General features: G+C 39.0%; 2 protein-coding genes across 8 annotated transcripts in view; one reads left to right on the forward strand and one right to left on the reverse strand.

The window, feature by feature from the left end:
- Positions 1-4,324, forward strand: part of ABCE1 (ATP binding cassette subfamily E member 1) — a 33,345-nt gene extending 29,021 nt beyond the window's left edge. For all 7 annotated transcript variants that reach the window (XM_038398903.2, XM_043512976.1, XM_043512978.1 and 4 more), the window contains 2 exons: positions 3,511-3,622; positions 3,916-4,324. In XM_038398903.2, coding sequence (XP_038254831.1) covers positions 3,511-3,622; positions 3,916-3,963 — 160 coding nt within the window. In that variant the 3' untranslated portion in view covers positions 3,964-4,324. The remainder of the gene's footprint in view (positions 1-3,510; positions 3,623-3,915) is intronic.
- A 6,769-nt stretch (positions 4,325-11,093) lies between these two features.
- Positions 11,094-20,803, reverse strand: part of OTUD4 (OTU deubiquitinase 4) — a 42,671-nt gene continuing 32,961 nt past the window's right edge. Inside the window, exons 18-22 of the mRNA XM_038400022.2 lie at positions 20,702-20,785; positions 19,690-19,825; positions 18,847-19,110; positions 17,942-17,982; positions 11,094-13,804 (exon numbers count right to left, since the gene is read on the reverse strand). Coding sequence (XP_038255950.1) covers positions 12,551-13,804; positions 17,942-17,982; positions 18,847-19,110; positions 19,690-19,825; positions 20,702-20,785 — 1,779 coding nt within the window. The 3' untranslated portion in view covers positions 11,094-12,550. The remainder of the gene's footprint in view (positions 13,805-17,941; positions 17,983-18,846; positions 19,111-19,689; positions 19,826-20,701; positions 20,786-20,803) is intronic.

A 20,803-nucleotide genomic window follows, 5' to 3' on the forward strand; every position in this document is an offset into this window, starting at 1 on the left:
CTGAGAGAGCTTTTTCTAGGCAGGTGAGCAATAAGGTGTGTGAAATACAAGCCAAATGATATACTGTATACCTAGGCAAGCTTCTAAAGTGTAATACTGTAATTGGAAAGCTCTTAAAATATGGTATGCTGATAAAGTTGTTACTTAGTTCCTGTAAATAACTTCTGGTGCATTTTGATATCAACAATATGCTTTGAATTAGGACTGTTGATTAATGGCAGTTAACTTGCACGATTAATTCGAAATTAATCACAGTTTTAAATGCACTTTTAAACAATAAAATACCAAATGAAATTTATTTTGGATGCTTTTCTACATTTTCAAAAATATTGATTAATTAACACAGAATATAAAGTGTACAGTGCTCACTTTATATTTGCAATTACAAATATTTGCACTGTAAAAATAAGAAGTTTTTCAATTCATCTCATACAAGTACTGTAGTGCAATCTCTTTATTGTGAAAGTGCAACTTACAAATATAGATTTGTTTGCTTTGTTACATACCTGCACTCAAAAACAAAACAAAGTAAAATGTCAGCGCCTTTGAGTCCACTCAATCTTTTTTCCTGTTCAGCCAATCGCTACGACAAACAAGTTTGCTTACATTTGCAGGAGATGGTGATAACTGCTTCTTATTTACAATGTCACCTGAAAGTGAGAACAGGTGATCGCATGGCACTTTTGTAGCTGGCATTGTAAGGAATTTACGTGCCAGATATACTAAACATTCATATGCCCCTTCCTGCTTTGGCTACTATTCCAGAGGACATGCTTCCTTGACACTTGTGGTGTGTGGTTTTTTTTTTGTTTTTTTGTTTTTTAAAAAGCTGATTTAAATTTGCAACTGAACTCCTTGGGGGAGAATTGTATGTCCCCTGCTCTGTTTTACCTGCATTCTGCCATATATTTCATGTTATAGCAGTCTTGGATGATGACCCAGCATACAATGTTAGTTTTTACAAACACTTTCACTGCAGATTTGACAAAATGCAAAGAAGGTACCAATGTGAGATTTCTAAAGATAGTTACAGCACTCAGCCCAAGGTTTAAGAATCTGAAGTGCCTTCCAAAATCTGAGAGGGATGGATTATGGAGCATGCTTTCAGAAGTCTTAAAAGAGCAACACTCCAATGCAAAAACTACAGAACCCGAACCACCAAAAAAGAAAATCAACCATCTGACTCAAATGATGAAAATGAACATGTCAGTCTGTTCTGTTTTGCATAGTTATTGAGCAGAATCCATCATCAGCATGGACACATGTCCTCTGGAATGGTGGTTGAAGCAAGAAGGGACCTGTGAATTTTTAGTGCATCTAGCACAAAAATATCTTGTGATGTCGGCTATAACTGTATCATGTGAACACCTGTTCTCGCTTTCAGGTGATTCTAAACAAGAAGCGGGCAGCATTATCTCCTGCAAATGTAAACAAACTTGTTTTGTCTGAGCAATTGGCTGAACAAGAAGGAAGACTAAGTGTACGTCAACATTTTTTACATTGTTTTATTTTTGAATGGGGTTTTTTGTACATAATTCTACATGCCAAGTTCAACTTTCAAGATAAAGAGATTGCACTATAGCAGTGGTCAGCCAACCCATAGATCACGATCGACTGGTTGATCCTGGAGACTCTCCCAGTCAATAGCGATCTCCAGTCGCTAAAAGTCTGGCGGTGTAGCAGGGCTGCCACTAAGGCAGGCACCCTGCTTGCCTTGGCCCCATATCGCTCCCAGAAGCAGCCAGTGTGCCCTTGCAGCCCCAGGGGAGGGGGCAAGCATGTGGCTCCACATGCTGCTTCTCTCTGCAGGCACCACCCCCGCAGCTCCCATTGGCCGCAGTTCCCTATTCCCAGCCAATGGGAGTTGCAGGGGCAGTGCCTGCAAAGAGGGGCAGTGTGTGGAGCCACATGCCACTGCTGCTGCCACCCCCCCTAAGTCACCGTGGCGTGCTGGCCGCTTCCTTGAGGAGCAGCATGGAGCTGGGGTAGGCAGGGAGCCTGTCTTAGCCCCGCTGTGCTGCTGACTGGGAGCTACCTGTGGTAAGTGCTGCCCGGTGAGAGCCTGCACCCTAGCCCTGAGCCCCCCTTCCGGAGCCAACACCCCATACCTCCTTCTGCACCCCAGCACTCTGCCCCAACCCGGAGCCCTCTCCTACACGCAGACTCCCTCCCAGAGCTTGCACCCCTCACCCCCTCCTTCACCCTCTGTCCCAGGCTCAGTCTGGAACCCCATCTAACACTCCAAACCCCTCAGACCCAGGTCTAGAGCCAGCATCCCCTCCCGAATCCCAACCCCCTGCCCCAGCCTTTTGAAAGTGAGTGGGGCAGGGCCTCGGGGGCAGAGTAGATCCTGGGTTGCACTCAAATTCAAAAAGTGATCTTGTGCGTAAAAAGGTTGGAGACCACTACAGTACTTGTATGAGGTGAATTGAAAAATACTATTTCTTTTTTTACAGTGCAAATATTTGTAATAAAAAATATGAAGTGAGCACTGTATATTTTGTATTGTGTTTTTTAATCTCAATCAATATGTTTGAAAATGTAGGAAACATCCAAAAATAGTTCATTAAATGGTATTCTGTTTAACAGTATGATTAATTGCGATTAATTTTTTTTATCGCTTGACAGCTCTTGACTTTGAAGACAGTGAATTTATTCAGAGAAGGTATTAGGAGCAGCCATACTGAAAATCTACCTTTTTAAACCGGCCCAATTACATATAGTATTTAAAATGTATAATATTGAGCCAAAACAATCAGTGGTGCCACTAGACAATGAAGATCCTAATGGAGCACTCAAGGATTATAGTATGCTGGGACATCCAGCACATAATTCTAAAGTGACTGGACTTTGTTTTCAATTTTTTCTGGTTATATTTAAACATAGTTTTTGCTCTGTGGGCGGTAAATATACTCTCACACTTTACCCTGGTGGTGTCTCTCTCGACATTTTTTTTTTAATTAACTTGATATAAAAGATGAGTGAGTGGTATGTTCCTGTGTTCAAGGGTTTATAACAGAGCTAGAATCCCACTGAAAATTCCATCTATTGTTAGGACTATCTTGCTTACAAAACAAGATAATTTGTCCATCTCTATGCCTGTTACTTTTTTACATTATCAACCTTGACTGCGTTAGCAAGAATAATAGGAGGTGTGGACTGTTGACAATAATTGAAGTCTTTATCCTTGTATTTTCCTTAAAACTAAGAGGAGAAAAACTACAATTTTCAAATTTTAAGAACCTTAATGGTGGGTTTGTAAAACCAGAGTTAGGAGTCCAAGTGGCCTGACTTTCAGAGATGCTGAACACTGTAGTTCTTATTAAATTTCTAATAAGAATTGCAGGTGCTTGGACCCTCTGTAAACCAGGCAGTTTATTTAGCTGCCTAACCTCAAAAAAGATTGGTTGAAGATTTAACTTGAACCCTGAGTAGACATCATCATGAGAGGTGCATTAACTCATATTTGCGCATCACTTAATCCCACTGTCTCTTTTTTTTTTTAAATAGTCCTCAGACTCTTTTGGCTGGTATGAATAAGTTTTTGTCTCAGCTTGAAATTACTTTCAGAAGAGACCCCAACAATTTCAGACCAAGAATAAACAAACTCAATTCAATCAAGGTAAGAAACTGCCTTAGAGCAGGTTAAACGCAGTTCTGTCTAATGAAAGTATAATATAAGTAAAAATTAATATAAGTAATGAAGTGAAAAATAACTGGGTACCTTCTTTGTACTTTGCTGCATAGTGGGCAAAATAGAATTGAGAGGCAAAGCCAAAGTTGCTGGTCTTACTTATTTTTACCCTCCAATTGTAGTACCTGAATTTATACTTTATTTCAGCATATCAAATTTCGTTTATCGGTGAGTTTTGTAAATGGGGAGAGTCTGCTGACTTTGTGTTTTTGTTTTTAAAGGATGTGGAACAAAAGAAGAGTGGAAACTACTTTTTCTTGGATGACTAACAGGAATCTGAGACTCTCCATAATCACTCTATAAAAATGCAAATTGAAATCTGAACACTTTGTTAAACACTTAATCAGGTTTTAGAACACCCCTCATTCTGGAGCTTAAGATGTTATTGCTATGTGTAACAGAAGCCAGTAGAAGTGTAAATTTTAGTCTGAGCAACAGAAACTGCCACTCTTTCTGTATTTTGGTGATAGTCATATTTTCCATGCAACTTTCCAAACCAGATACCTCTCTAATTGTTATAAACAATTGTTGAATAAACCTCCAGATATTTCAAAATTTAGGGTAGGTTTTCAATCTAAATGCAACTTATTCAAGTACCAAATGCTGCCCAGTCTTTTTCAATTTTAAAAATCTTTGAAAGCTGTTTTCTGTACAAGATGAAGGTTTCAAAGAATGTCAAGATATAGACACTGCTCTGATTTTAAAAAGCAAGTTTGACACACTGGCTGAGGGTTTCATAAATAAATATCCATCTAAAAAATGGTTTTTGTCTTTGATAACCCTGGCGTACAATGCTTGATAGTCTTTGGATCATTATTTTCCAAGTAATATACATATCCTTTCCTGTTTTATAGAAAAAATTACTTGTAAAATAACTACGCAGTGAGTTTTTAAATACTTTCAGTACTGGTATATATTTCAAGAGATTGTCTTATCTGAAATGTTTATTGCTCAGTCTTAATGGAGTCAAACAAGTATTACTCTCCTCTAAACATAATCTGTAACTGACATACTACATGTTAAATACAGATAGAGGATACTGCATTTGGCTGATAGTCACTTCTTTGATTTCTGGTTCCAGCTGCTTGTGGTACAAGCAGGTGTTTAAAGTACAGGAGGTAGGGTTATGTTACTCCAATAAGACTCCATCTACTTCAAGAAAGGAATGAGACCTAGTACTCAGTGCCATCTTATCTAAAGATGATTGGAGAAGCATAAATTTGTAAAGGATGAGGTGTGTTTTTGCTCCTACAGCAGATTTAAGAAAAATAGAAGTACCAAACTTCATATATTGTATTGTCCGAGGAAGTTTAAATCTCCTATGTTAAAGGACGCTGTAATTTTTCAAACCTGCTAGCTACCTGTATGGCTCTTTAGCAGCGTAACTTTTCTTTATGTAACTTTTTTGAAGTAAGTTGTCAGGTGCAAGTATATTTATTACAGAAAATGGTGGGATCTGCCCAGGAGGCACAGCTGACTGAACTGTTGGCTTCTACTTTTTGCAAGCTTTACTGCATGGTTTGTTTTATTTTTTTAAAGAATGCCGTATTGAAGAGGTGTCTTGTCTCGTTCTGCAACTGCAAGGGCAAGATGATTTTGACTTGTGGAGGGCATTCCAGAGTTTGAGCTTACTGTTATGCTTCCACAAATGTGTGTCCTGTCTGTCAGAGGCCTGGTCTGCACTTAAAATTTGATGCAGATACGGCATTCCAGGCTGTGAAAAACACATCCTTGCCGAAAGTAGCTATGCTGCCCTAACAGCCCTGCCCCCTTCATAGTATACATGCTGGTAGGTTGGCAGAATGCTTTCCTGAACTTAGCTGCCTTGCTGAGGTATATAGTGCTCCTACAGCGATAGGAAAAAATCCTTCTAGGACTGTAGGCTTTGTCTACGCTATGGGCTTGTGCTGACATAGCTATGCCACTATGGTCCCCATAGTATACAGCAGGCAAGCATAACTGCCTTGAGAGGTTCTAGGGGAGAGAAAGTACTAGAGAAAGTAGGCCTTTCCCCATTAAGGCCAGTCTTAATCAGAACCAAACCCTTCAAATGGATTCAAGGGGAAGGAAAGCCAGTGCAGACTCGTGTTCTTTAGTTTGGGCAGCTTACAGCACCTACTGTGTACTAAGACAATGAAAGGAGCTAGTGCAGGAAGTAAAACCAGATGACATAGGCATAAGGGAAACATGGTGGAATAGTAGTCATGACTGGAGTATTGGTGCTGTTGAGGAAAGACAAGTAAAGGTGGTGGAGTAAGATTATATAGTCTTCAATTTCTGTATGTTAGAAGTAATGGAATACAGAAAGTGGAACTATTTGGGTCAAAATCTCTTTGGGGAAGAATAGTGAGGCTCCACTGGCCTAGTGCTTGGGTTCTGCTATAGACCACCATGTCTGATTAGGTCTCTATCCATATCCAAATATTTTTTAATTAATAGTACTGGGAACTGTGATTAGGGGAGACTAATTTCCCCTATATTAATAAGATGGCAAATGCTACTAATGGTGATAGGGCCAAGATATCCAAAAACTGATGTTTCTTCACCAAACCACTGAAAATGATATTCCATTTTAGAGTGGTAGATTTAGCATTGATAAGCAGCAAGAATTTCTCAGAATTGGTTGCAAGAGATAACACAAAATGGAGTGATAATGATAATTCAGTTTAAACTACATGGAAAGTGTGACAAAGTTCCTCCTCTACCTTGGTGAGTCTTGTGCTTATTGGTGGATTTGCTTGCCTTGGAGCTTCACAGCAGCCCTCAGCTTGGCCGTTTTCATGAACCAACAGTCCAGATCAACTCCTCCCTGTGTCTGACCAGGAGTTGGGAGGAACCTGGGCCTGCCCTCTACTCCAGGTTCCAGCCCAGGGCCCTATGGAATGCAGCTGTCTAGAGTGCCTCCAGCTACAACTCCCTGGGCTACTTCCCCCTGGCCTCCTCCCCCCTGCCCTCCTCCTAACATCTTCTTCTTTATCCTCACCACAGGATCTTTCTCATGGTGTCTGATAACGCTTGTACTGCTCAGTCCTCTAACAGGATGCATTCTCATTCTCAGCTCCTCACATGCACACCACAAACTGAAGTGAGCTACTTTTTAAACTCAGGTGCCCTGATTAGCCTGCCTTAATTGATTCTAGCAGCTTCTTGATTGGCTGCAAATGTTCTAATCAGCCTGACTGTCTTAGTCTCCTGATTATTCTGGAACCTTCCCTGTTACCTTACCCAGGGAAAAGGGACCTACTTAACCTGGGGCTAATACATCTGCCTTCTATTACTCTCCTGTAGCCATCTGGCCTGACACTGACACAGAGAATAAACAAATATAGAGCTGCAGCGAGGGTCCTTGATTTCAAAAGGGCAAATGTAATTTGTTTAAGGGAATTGGTTAGGGAAGTGGACTGGACTGAAGAACTTAAGGATCTGAATATAGAGGAGTCTTGGAATTACTTTTAAATCAAAGTTGTGGAAACTAGCTGGAGCCTGCATCCCAAGCAAGGGGCAGGGGAATCATTGGAAAGGGTTGCAGACCAAAACTGGATGAACAGGCATCTCAAACGGTTTGAGAAAGCAGAAAGCCTACAGTGAATGGAAGATGGGATGGATCACCCAGGAAAGCTCTCTTTGAGGTGAAAAAGCATAGGAGAGAACTGCCCAAAGCAAAGCTGGACCTTAACAAGGAAATTAAAATCAGACTAAACCATATAAATAAGAAAATACAGAATGAAGTGGACTGCTAAACACTGAGGACAGGGTGTACATTAAAGATTAATATAGGTATGACCTAACACAGCCTATTTTGCCTCAGTTTGTAATAAGAGTAACAAGCAGAAGACAGTGGCCAGGTGGCTAACGTGAATGAGGATTAGGAAGTAGATATTACCCACATCTGAGGTGGTAGCTTAATGGGACCAAACTGGGGTCCTAGATAATCATCCAAGGTTATTAAAAGGAACTAGCACATGAAATTGCAAGCCTAATAGCAAGGATTTTTAATGAATCTGTACAATCTGTCATCTTCTCTGACTGGAGAATTGCAAATATACTACCTTTATTTAAAGGGGAGAGGGGGGAATCCAAGAAAACATGGCCTGTTAGTTTGAGCTCAGTTGTATGTAAGGTCTTTAAACAACTTTTTGAAAGAGCAATTAAAGACAGAGGGTAAGTAGTAATAAAATGGTTTTTACAAAAGAGATCATTTTCCTGTTCAGAAAATAATTTCTAGTCAAAATGAAGTAGATTTAATCTACCTGGATTTCAGTAGAGCACTTGCTACAGTTCCATATGGGAAATCTTTGAACTGGAGAAGATGGGGATTCATATAAGAATCAAAAGGTGGGTAAGGAAACTATTTAAAGGGAGACTACAACCCTGAAAGGTGAATTGTCAGGCTTCAGAGAGGTTACTAGAGGAGTTACTCAAGGATCAGACTTGGGACCAATATTATTTAACGTTTTCTTTAAGGAGCTTGGCATAAAAAGGAGTACTAGTAAAAATTTGCAGATACACAAAGGTGGGAAGCGCTGCCAACATGGGAGGACCAGAAGATCCTACAAGGATTTGGACAACCTTGAAAACTGAAGTAGTAGAAACAGGATGAAATTTAATAGTGCAAAGTCATAAACTTGGGACCAACACCAAGAAGTTTTCCTAGAAGCTGGAGACCTAGTCAGAAACAGGAGGAGAAAGTTTATTGTATTACATCATCACTGGTGTGGTCATGAAAAATGCTAATACAATCCTAGCATGCCTCTAGTGGAATATTTCCAGTAGACATAGGGATATATTACTACTGTACAAGGCACTGGTGACACCTGCCATTTTGGTCTACCGTCTTTAAGAAAGATGAATTCACACAGGAACAAGTACAGAGAACGGCTTTGAGGATTATCAGAGGAATGGAACACCTGCCTTTTAAGGAGACGTAAGGGACTTGGCTTGTTTAGTCTAACAAAATGCAGGCTAAGGACAGAGAGGCTTGCTCTCTATAAATACATCAGAGGGATAAAGACTATTGAGGAAGAAGAGTTATTTAAGTTAAGAGCCATTGTAGACACAAGAACAAATAGCTATAAAATGGACCCCCATCAGCTTTAGGTAAACAGGTTTCTACCCAACAACCTTCCAAGGGATGTGGCAAGAGGGAACCTAACCAGTGTCAAAACTGGTCTTGAAAAATTCACGGATGGGAGGGTAGGATGATGTTGCCTACAATGGCATATGGCCCAGCTGCAACTACTGTTAGGAAGGAATTTTTCCCCATCCTTGGCAGAGAGCTTGGGGGGGTTTCATAGTCCTCTACAACTTGAACCCTGGGTCTCTTGTTGGTTTGAACTAGAGTAAATGGGAGATTCTCTGTAACTTGAAGTCTTTAACTGAAGACTAAAGACTTCAGAAACTCAGTCAGAGGTTATGGTCCTATTACAGGAGTGGGTGAATGTGCAGGAGTCAGACTACAGCCAATCATACTGGTTCCTTCTGGCCTGAAAATTACACGGATTAAAACTCAACCAACCTCCCTCCCTCGACCTATGAAAAGGTGTACAGCATTGGGAATCTGTAGAGAAAGGACTAGAGCTAAATGGGGGGGGGGAGAAAGGGGGAAGAGGAATTCTACCCCTACTGACAGGGCAGATTGCAGTCAGTCAATTCGTCAGTTTCAGGGAGACATGATATAGGTAAAAGGGAAGGCCATCAGCACTTCAGCTGGAATATTCACAGCCTCACACTTGAGCAGAGATTCCAGTTCCTGAGTCACAGATCTCTTGCAGCAGGATGAGTGGTGTAAACTTCAGTACAGGGATGGACTTTGCCCACATTGACTCTTATGCCTTACCATTTCCAGCATCTTATTGATTATAATCCCCCACTAAAACCTCTCCAATGCATCATCAAGGATCTACAACCTATCCTGAAGGACAACCCATCACTCTCACAGATCTTGGGAGACAAGCCAGTCCTTGCTTACAGACAGCCCCCCAACCTGAAGCAAATACTCACCAGCAACCACACAACAGAACCACTAACCCAGGAACCTATCCTTGCAACAAAGCCCGTTGCCAACTGTGTCCACGTATCTATTTAGGGGACACCATCACAGGGCCTAATCACATCACCCACACTATCAGAGGCTCGTTCACCTGCACATCTACCAATGTGATATGCCATCATGTGCCAGCAATGCCCCTCTGCCGTGTACATGGGTCAGATTGGACAGTCGCTACATAAAAGAATAAATGGACACAAATCAGACGTCCAGAATTATAACATTCAAAAACCAGTCGGAGAACACTTCAATCTCTCCAGTCACACGAATACTTCAACAAAAAAAACTTCAAAAAAAAAAACAGACTCCAGCAAGAGACTGCTGAATTGGAATTAATTTTCAAACTGGATACAATTAACTTAGGCTTGAATGGAGACTGGGAGTGGGAGTGGATGGGTCATTACACAAAGTAAAGCTATTTCCCCATGTTTATTCCCCCCACCCCCCCGTTCCTCAGACGTTCTTATCAACTGCTGGAAATGGCCCACCTTGATCATCACTACAAAAGGTCCCCCCGCCCCTGCTCTCCTGCTGGTAATAGCTCATCTTAAGTGATCACTCTGGTTACAGTGTGTATGGTAACACCCATTGTTTCATGTTCTCTGTGTGTATATAAATCCCCCCATTGTATTTTCCACTGAATGCATCCGATGAAGTGAGCTGTAGTTCACGAAAGCTTACGCTCAAATAAATTTGCTAGTCTCTATGGCGCCATAAGTACTCCTGTTCTCTCTAGAGAGTCCACTTTTAAATTTCTCTCAATCTGTGGAAATCAAAATGTTACTCAAACCTCATAATACATACAAAGGCATAGATGACTACGCATCTGTTCCAATGCTCATACAATTCAGTGAGCATTAGATTGAGTTCAAAGAGCAGCATTGTAAAGAGCAGGGGAGAAACTACACAATGTGAAGAGAAGCTTTCTTAACTTTATTAGCTAACCATCACCCCATTATTTTATGTAATCCCTGAATATGAATAGGGAAGCAAGAGCTTAGTTAGTACATCCTCCAGAGTTTGTTTTTAATAGCAACCTTGCAGACTAAGCCTAAAATTTATTTCTAAATATATTTCCACTCAAATTGATTTAAATATTTTTCTTGCTCAGGTAAAGGCTGTACTGTTTTTACAATTTCCTTTCCTACAAATTTCATTTATAATATGCACTCTAATGTATATTTTGCTAAGTGCCTAAATGTTAATTGCTGTATAGTGCGGACAGAGTTCAGGTCAGTAGCTACAAATATAGTAGCAGTTATCAGTTCTACTGATATGCCATTTGTAGATATCAACAGAACCAGAAGATTGACCATGTTATTACGAGTGGTTTTATATAGTTTAAAAAGAAAGTGAAAGGACAAACATTTATTTTTAATTAGGTGTTTTTATACATGGCATGCATCTGAAAAGAATTGCTTCGTCACATGTATAACAGTATCACTCAAGTTTCCTGATCAAAGGTATACAATCTCAGACATGAATAAAAGGGCACCATCACCTTTTACACTGCTATATACAGAGATATAAAAATATACACAACAGTTAATTTTACAAAGCAACAGAGCTGAGTGAATAGTGTGCACACTGCACTCTCGAGTTTGGATAGCTGAATATCCCAACTGCAAAGGCAATAATCAGGAACACTGCAGAGATCATCTTTAAGAGTCAGAAGAAACAGCAATCAGAACTCTGACACAGTGTAAAAATATAAGGCAGAAGCCACTTTCTTCTGAATTCTAGAGAATATATTCTGAAAACCACATCCATCTTGTTTTTAAAAAGGAGTTCCAGCAATGAATTGTACATGCAAAGCATAACCAATTTGCATCAACAGTGCAACAACAAAAAAAGCTCAACAGTAGCTCATCATACAAACTTAAAAAAAAAAATGTAACATGTATTTTATGCATTTCTGCTCACAAAATATTTAGGATTTGTCAGTGCATTAGTGTTAAAGTGGCATTAAAAAACTTCTGCTATTATAACAGATGCAGAATATTTTGGAAATGCATAGCATCTACATTTTTTATTGTCTTTGTAAATATTTAATTGGCATAGGCACCATTATAGTCACACCAGTGTTAAGAATTCTTGGTGGAAACAGCCATTCCACTGAATTTTCTTTCAATTCACACACAGCTATTCTTGACTGCTTGTCTCAATTTTGATTTCAACAAATGCTTTTTAAAATTCAAAAATATACCCTATGAATATTAAAAGAACTATATACAACATATCTAAGACACAGTTAGCTGACTGCCATAGATGTAACACACTAAAGAGAAACATTCAAGTTTGACAGATTTTGAGATGAAAGGCCTTTGGGTTGGAAGCATATCAAAGACAACAGTGCGGTAGGCTGAAAATTCCTTTAGCTCAGTTTAGAACTAAGGCATTGTATGATAAAATATACATTTATATTTGGTGCAACACTACCATCAGTTTTAGAACCTAGATCATGTCAAATACTATATTTGTATCATTCCAGTAAACAATATTTATCATTTTGTTGTATCACAAACTCAAACCTCTATGGAAAAAGTTCAATATTAAACTGTATTGTTTTTATACTTTAAAACAATTTTATTTTCTACTTCCAAAAATTTGAAAAAATTCCTCAACCAAAAAACTTAATATTTAATTGCCAAGAAACTTAATGCTAGGACTAGGAGTTCATTTCCCCCAGGCCTTACTTTGAGGTTACAAGTGTACCCTATCTTAAAACAAAACAAAAAAAAACAGGGAAGATTTTAGAAGTCTCTCCTTGAAATTTGTATTGGCATTTGAAACTTTCCAATAAGATATGCCTATGCTAGATGCCCCCTCTGATTATCTCCCATGATTGCCCTTCTTCTATCATTTCTATATGGCCTCCCTCTAAAATTTCGGTGATATTGGTAACCTTCATCTCTGCTTCTGTTCGGTGGTCCTTTCCAGGCTTCCTCATTTCTTGGGTACTGGTATCCTCCCCGACTAGAAGGGTAGCCCCATTCATTTCTTGGCCTTCTGCCACCGCCATAAGTCTGATTATAAAACTGCTTGGATCTACCACTTCTCAGCATATCAGACACCTCATTTTCATCTTCAGAGCTCTCTTCCCTTGTTCTTTGTGTCCTGCTTTCTACCAAGTTGGCCTGTAAATTATCAGTAGCCTTGGCATCTCTGGCTTTCTCTGGCTTTTCCTTATGACCGGAAATATTACTTTTCATTTCATTTTTTGGTGGCTCTGTTACTGATGGTGAAGCATGTGACACCACTGTCTGCCTCTCAATCCCCTGCATCTGTGTAGAACGATTTTGTAGCGCAGCCTTCACTTGTTTAGCAGGAGAAACAGCAGTACATATTTGCTCCATCTTAGGCATTCTGGCTGAGGTTTCATCCAGGACATCAGATTCACTGCTCAAACTGGCCACAGGGAGAGGTATGGCACTGGAGCTACTTTCACTCACCACCTTCTGAAGATGCTCCACACAACTTGTTACTGGAACTGGAGAACTGCATTCTTCAACCAGATATATATTTGCTAAGGGGCTAACAGCTGCACCTTTGGCCTCAGGTGACATAACACTAGGTCTCACTACTGAATTTTCCATAAAACCCTGAAATGGGCACCCATACCAGAAGTGAGGGAAAAAAGGAGGTGCTATTGGAACAGCTCCTAAAAATTGATTGTGTCCAAATGGTGGGTGCAGGAACATGTTTTTTCCTCTCACTGACTCATCTTGATCTGACTGAAGAGCTTGCACTGGGTTCTCGGATTCTACACAGACCTGTCTTTGACTTTCTGACACCTGAGCTGTAGATATAATCAGAGGCAATGATGGAGATCTAGTGTCAACTTGCAGACTCTGATCATCAGATCTGGCCTCATTCTGCATAGGAAAGTGTCTGTTTGTTTGTGCTGTTTCATTTTCATTCTGAGTTGGTGGCGCCTCTTGGAACCAAGGGTTGTGAGGATACACAGGAACTGAAATTTTTGGGTACATTCTGCAAGAAGCTACATAGGCCTGATGCAGAGGGTACAAATAAGAATGTGGTGCCCACATGGGACAGCTGTATGCCTGCAAAACAAAGATGTTTCAGTCTACTATGGAATTAAAACAGATGTAAAATATCACACTGTAAAGTCATTTGTCAACTTGAAACCCAGTCAATTTATTTTAAGAGATAAAAGTAGTTTTATATACAATATCTGCCTGCAAATCCCTTGACCTATTTTTACGGTTTTACAATTTTTTTTTTTTAATTCCTATTGCTGTGTGAAAGGGGAAACAGTTTGACTATACAGAAAGAATGCTGTCAAAATGCTTAAACACAGACCAACAGAAAGCATAATAGAGCGAGTTAAGTTGTAGCTATGCTTTTTAAGTGTGTTCAGGTTTTCTAGATACTTTCTTGAATCATAGGTGTTAAATGGACACTTAACCCACATATCCATTCTGTCAAAATCCTGAGGAAAAAACAGCGTTACCTCATCTTGAAACATGCACATACAGATCTGCAGACATCTGAAATGAGGCTCATTGCCACAAAATTCAAAAGCCATATTTGAGTAAGGTCATATTCTGCAGCCCATTAACTGGATTTCTGTCACCATCTAATATACACTAACAGAAAATAGACAGTTTGCACTTACTGCAAGTACATCTTCTCCTTTGGTCTGGGAGCTGCTGGATTATCATGTCCGCTAAAGGTGCTGACATTTCCCAGGCCTATATGGAAAGAGCCTGTAGGACACCAAGAATTTTACTAGTGGCTACTTCTATGGCATTAGTGGGCATGGTAACCCAACAGCCAGGTTTCCAGACCAGGAGATTCTCTATAAGAGAGAAAAAAAGACACAGCTGCCCTCCAAGGGAGTCAGCAATTCTACTCTTTGGTTAGTGACCCATGGTACTTCAGCCAGTAGAAAGTTCTTACACAGAAGATGAGAGACTACATCCTAAATAATGCACACTGCCAGCAATGGAAATCATATAATGATCCACAAAGTGAGTTTCAAAAACTTAGGTCTATGAAACAAAAGCATATTTTTAATATACATAACAACATCATTGACTAATGGCCAGCTAATTTTCTTTGAACCAAACCAGAGACTTTGACTAGTTACACAAAGTTATCAAAACCACTAACTTCTCTCTTTTCATTCTTTAAAATTATGATAGCTGAAGAGATTTTTTTTTCCAGATTAGGTCATTAAAAAACACCACAAACGATTTTACTCCACAGATGAAGTCAGGTGTACCAAGTCTGAGACCAAAGGTAGTTTTTACATTAAAGCTTGAAAAAATTACCTCCCCTAAAATTTTAAGTGCAGAATGGAAATGCTGATACAGCATTTACTACAATAGTATACATGATGCTTCTCTAGATAAACAAAAATCTTTATTTAAGATGGATTTAAAATTGAGAGACTATGTCATTAATTTAAGATGGGTAGAATAGGCAGGCATGGGGTGATTTAGGGTTTGAATATATGGGAAAATTTACTGTACACACACACAAAATATTATAGCTGTATAATTTCCCATGTGGGCACTTATTCCGGAATAACATTGCCTTTTTCTGGTTTAATTTATACCACTTCCAAAGTGAAAGGTTAAACCTAAAATAAGAAAGGCATTCTTATTCCAGAACAAGTGTGTTCACATGGGTAGTTATACTGGTATACAATTACGCTGATAAATTTCCCCATTTAGACTAGTTCTTACAAGAATGCTCCAGTTAAAACAACCACAGTCAGAAACCCAAGAAATTACCCGTTAAGGTAATATAGGAAAGAAACCCAAAATATTTTATAGAGTATGGAAAGAATTAGTTATGGTCACACAGCATTGTTAACTCTATCCCCATAGCAACACCAGTCTCCTGTCTTCCCTTCTTTGTTTCTTTCAAACATAAAAGTTTTGTTATTTCTGAACCATGAATTTTTCTAAAGGATTTTGGAAATCCACAGCTACCGCTGCAGACGTCTAATGTTGGGAAAGGCCACTGTACTGGTACAGTGACAGTACAGTCATAAACATCCTCCCATTTCCCCTTAGTCATCCTTTTTCATAATAGCTTAAAGTACTTTGCAGACAACAACTAGAGACATCTTAAATTTGTAGATGCACTACACTTAAAATGCTTGTAGATGAACTATTGAAAGTACCGCAGCACAGAGCACTGGTTTTATATATACATATATCTGGTATATCATGCTTCACCGCCACCCTCACTTTTGCTCTTTTCTGCAAGTATTATGACTTCCTGATCTGGGGTTATGATGTTTGAATATATTGATACACTAACATGTAATGACACCGATATAACTGGTGGCATATGCAATCTTAATGAAGAATGGGGGATGTCTGCCTTCAGTAGGATACTGATGTAACTGTGAATTTGTAAAGAATGTCTTCTGTGGACTGTTTATGGCCACAATAAAAACTAGAGCAAGTTCAACCAATGCAGTATTCAAAAATCAAAAGCTTTCTAATGTTTGTGGACACCAACAAGATGAATCTGTTTTTTGATGGATCAGTTCAGAATTTTTGGTCGTTCCTCAATTCAGGAACTGAATTTTGTTTGGGTGTCTTACCTATGCATGCCTGAGGTTTTCAAAAATGTTTTAAAATTCTTTTAATTTAAAATTCCCCGTTTCTAACAATTGCTTTTTGATAAATGGGATCCAATTCAGATTCATGCCACTGCAATAGGAAGAGTCAACAATTTTCTTATAAGGTGTTTTACTTGTAAGTTACTGGTACATACTTGCAACCTTAACTCCAGCTAAAAGATAGACTTTAAAAAGAGAGAGAAAGAAAGCTCATGTCTTCAGTCTTTTGGCTCCATTTTCATGTTCAGCACCAAATGGATTATTGACATTTAATTGACCAGGAATTAATTGCCTAAAATATGACTTCTCCAATCTCAAAAGTGGTGCTGTGCATGAGATTGCAACAAAATCTTTGCAAAAAAAAGCAAACAATTTGATATAAAATTTGAGATAAAAAGTTTTCAGAATATGGTAGAAAGGATAGCCTATTTTTACTTGAGGCTTGCTTTAAATTGTATGCCTAATTTTGGAGTCACCACTAAAAACCTCAGCGAACACGCCTTTCACTTCCAAATTTTGCATGTGTAGCCTGCTGCCAGCAGAGAACACCTTGCTCAAATTTGAAGTGATTTCAGCTAGCCATTTCTGAGATACTGGAATTCAACAAACTCACAGAGGCAGAAACCCGAACATTAGTCTTGTGTGCTACGTCTCATTCACCAAAATCTTTTGAATAAACCTTACCTGAAGTTTCTAAGAAGTTATATTTGAGAAGACATCCAAAAAACAAACAAAAACACCTTTCAAAACAAGATTAACATCTATTTCCCCTAAACCCCAGTCCTATATTTAAGAATGGCTTGTCCAGGTCATTTCTAATTTAGGTTAAAACAGAGTCTGTTGCCCACAGACAACTTGAAGAGGAAAGGACTGAGAATTTTAGAAGTGGGGGCATGTGCAAAAGAAAGCACATAATGGAGAGCAAAATCTTAGCCTTACCTATGGCTAGAATATAGCCTTTTCATAACAGAGGCCCCCCCAAAAAAAGTTGTAGTGTTCCATATGGATTTTACATATCTGTAAGAATTGTGTTTGCTTATGAAGGATATCCAATTGACAGTCCTAGAGACTGAAGTCCTCTAACCACACAAATGGTACAGTATAAACAGCAGCAGTACAGCTTTCCCCTAAGCTGCCCTGTCAACATGTCTCACCATTTACATAGATGGACCACTTCTAGGAGTCTCAGAGCTCCATCCCCATGATCCATTCAATCTTTTGTGTCTCAGCTGCCAGCCAAAAGAGTCAAAATTATTGTGAATTGTGATGGTGGTGACTTCTGAGACATGAACATCTGTCCTCTGAAAACTGTCCACCAAGCTCCTTTCCACACGTCAAACAGCCATATGATGGTAATGCTATTCAATCACTTTTGATTTGGGCTGGATTTAAAGCAGCATCTCAGAGGTAAGCAGATCTATATTTTTCATTACCAGTATCTTGAGCCACTCAATCCCCATATAAAGTTAGTATCATTAGTATTAATTTAAAAAAAAAAATCCATTTTTCATTTTCCCCTACTAAAGTTACCATTTAGGGATGTGGGAGATGGAGGTTAAGTAGAAAAATCTCATTGATGAGAGTTTGGATAAATTACCTTCACACCAAGATTAAAGAAAAATCGAAGAATACTTTTATCTAGAGAAAAAAAAAACAAACAAACATCAAGTCAATTAACACTCAGAAAAATGCATGCATGCATGCATGCACACGCACTTTCCTCCCACCCAGCAATCAATCAATCAATCAATCAATCAATCTCATCCTGTGCAAATTTTCAGCTACAGTTCTAGTCGAGAAAAGTTCAACACTTTATATTGCTACTTCAGCCTGGTGGTTTGACTCCCCTTGGACTGATATAAAATGATCTGAAACTCAACTGCATGTTTTAAATTCCAGTTTTAATAGCTCAAGGAACTGAACTCAGTTTAAAAATGTAAGAGAGAATGTTACCAAAATGAACACACCATCCATTCAGGTGTGGTATGTTCTACATGAACTCCTTGTATTTTCTTTTTAAAATGCTAAAATATGCCTTTTCCCAGACCAGTAAGAAAATTGCTGAGTAAGGTTCAAATTTCTGATTAAAACAACACGAGATTCCATCTGCTATTTTTCACTACTATAAACAGGGAACAGATATCTACAATATGGTCAAGGAAATCTTATTTTTTTTAAATGTAAGCCACACACACACACACACACACACACACACACACACTTCTGATGTAAGGAAGTAAATTGATGAATCAGACTATGAGCCATGAAAAGTTCACAATAAAGTTATGAATATCAGCACTTAAAATAATTACCATTAGCAGCATAAGCTAAAAACAAACAGTACAATTTACTTATTTTTATACAAAGAATGGTAGCTCAGCAACCGTTAAATCTTTCAACACTTATCGAAACAAATTAAAGAAATACATTTCATTCTCCTTCATCCAGATTTTAAACAAAGACATTCCATTAGAAAGAGTGTAAAATATAAAGGTTTTCTACCTTTAGGTAGATCATCTCCTGTATTACACAGGGAATAAGGTGGTGCAATGGCTCTCTCCCCCTTTTCATTAAAAGGGAATCCAGGGAACAATGGGTCTTGATAAGGATTCAGTGTCTGAGGCAAAGGCATCAAAGGCTGGTTAACTGCTTGTATTGATACAGAAACTCCGGCAACTGGAGCAGAGGTTGCCTGGGATACAACAGAATCAGGTCCAGTTGTCGGGGCCGGCATCAATGAAGAAACAGGTATTTGGGTTGGAATACCTAAGAAAGAGGGAAGAGTGAAAGACATAAGTACACAGAATTTGGCTGAAGTACACTAATGAGAGATAAGGATTAAAACATCAGGAAGATTAATTATTTAGGATGATACAGAGGGGTATGAATCCTGAAATGAAGCTGAAGGAAAATGAAGGCTCAATTCAAAAAACAAATTTTCAGAAAAGGACTGTACAACAGTCTATCCAAAAGTGGTAACAAAAATCTTATCACTTGCATTATTTAAAAATACCCTGACAGAAGACAAAAGGGAACTGAATCTTACAGCTGAATCTCTAAGTGACCCAGGCTGGAATGGAATAGTAATACTTCCCGCAGTCCCCCTTCCCTTAAAAGGCAAAGGGTCATGTAAACTATTTTAATTAGCAATGACATTTATATGGACAACTGAAGCTAACTGGGATTTTCAAAAGCAGCTAGGAGAGTATTCTAATTATCTTTCAATGTCTGTTTTTCAAAATCCCACTCAGACAATTTGAAGTCTTCTTTTTTTAAGAACACACAGACTGTTCTGAACATGGTACGATAAGTCTCTGAAGCAGACCAAAGAAGATTTCTTCAAACCTGTTGGTCGATAAGTTGGCTCATTTTGCCAAGCTGGCACAATGGCTGGAATAGAAGGCACTGTAGGAGGCAAATGCACCTCTGAGAAGGCAGGAGAGAGAGTTGGATTTACACATGGTAAGCATGCTGTCAGTTTCTATAAAGCAAAGAGACCAAGAGAAGTTAGCAGGGCTCACAGATAATGCTTACTTAGAATAAGAGCCTAAATTCCATTCCATTCACAAAGGTTTGACAATCTAGACTTAACCGGGCTGCCACTGTCACAGGAGCAAAACACCATCTAGTAACATTAGCTAACAAGCTACTGACAAAATAGGAATCCTAATTGCGTAGCCACCTTTAGTCTTGTTCATTGACTGTACATGGAGACTGAACTACCCTCTCATCCTAGGGGTCACCTCTCCAGAAAAGGTTGATACCAGAGATGAATATCAAGCTTCCATCTCCAGGCAGTAAATTCAGCAATTCTCACAATAATAAATTTATGGTTTTTCACCTCCAAAAAGAAAAGCCACTAACTAAATGAAGTGAGCCTGCTCAGATACTCATCATGTATCATACTGTGCTACAGTACAACAGATCAGAGGATGGCAACAACCACAATGCCTGTTGTTGCTAACATAACCAAAAGTTGTTTAAACAATTTCCTAGACCAGCAGGAGCTGGGAATGTTGTAGAGGGAATGATATTGGTCTCTGAGAAAGTCACAGAAGGTGAAATAGCTGGAGGGGGTTTAACCTAAAAAAGTAGCATTCACTTAAAAGGTGGATGTGGATTAACCCCTTACTCACAAACTCCTGGAATGACCCTTACAATTAAATTGCAAGATCTTTCAGATAGGAACCAGGTCTTCATATAGCACCTAGCATAATGGGTTTCCAATCCCAACTGGGGGCTTTGGGCACTACCACAATACCAAGTAATTGTCTTCAATAGCTATATGGCTGTGATGGCAAGAATGCCCGGAGGCCTCATGGCTGAAAAAAAAGGAAGTTAAACAAACATTTCTTACTTGTTCTGCAGGAGACTGAGATTGTGTCTTTCCTTGTTTCAAAGGAGATGAAGCTTTTGGATACTTGTCATCTCCACCATTCTTCTATTACAAAAGTTAAAA

This window comes from Dermochelys coriacea, chromosome 4 (genome assembly GCF_009764565.3).
Source record: "Dermochelys coriacea isolate rDerCor1 chromosome 4, rDerCor1.pri.v4, whole genome shotgun sequence".
In the NCBI taxonomy this organism is placed as follows: Eukaryota; Metazoa; Chordata; order Testudines; family Dermochelyidae; genus Dermochelys; species Dermochelys coriacea.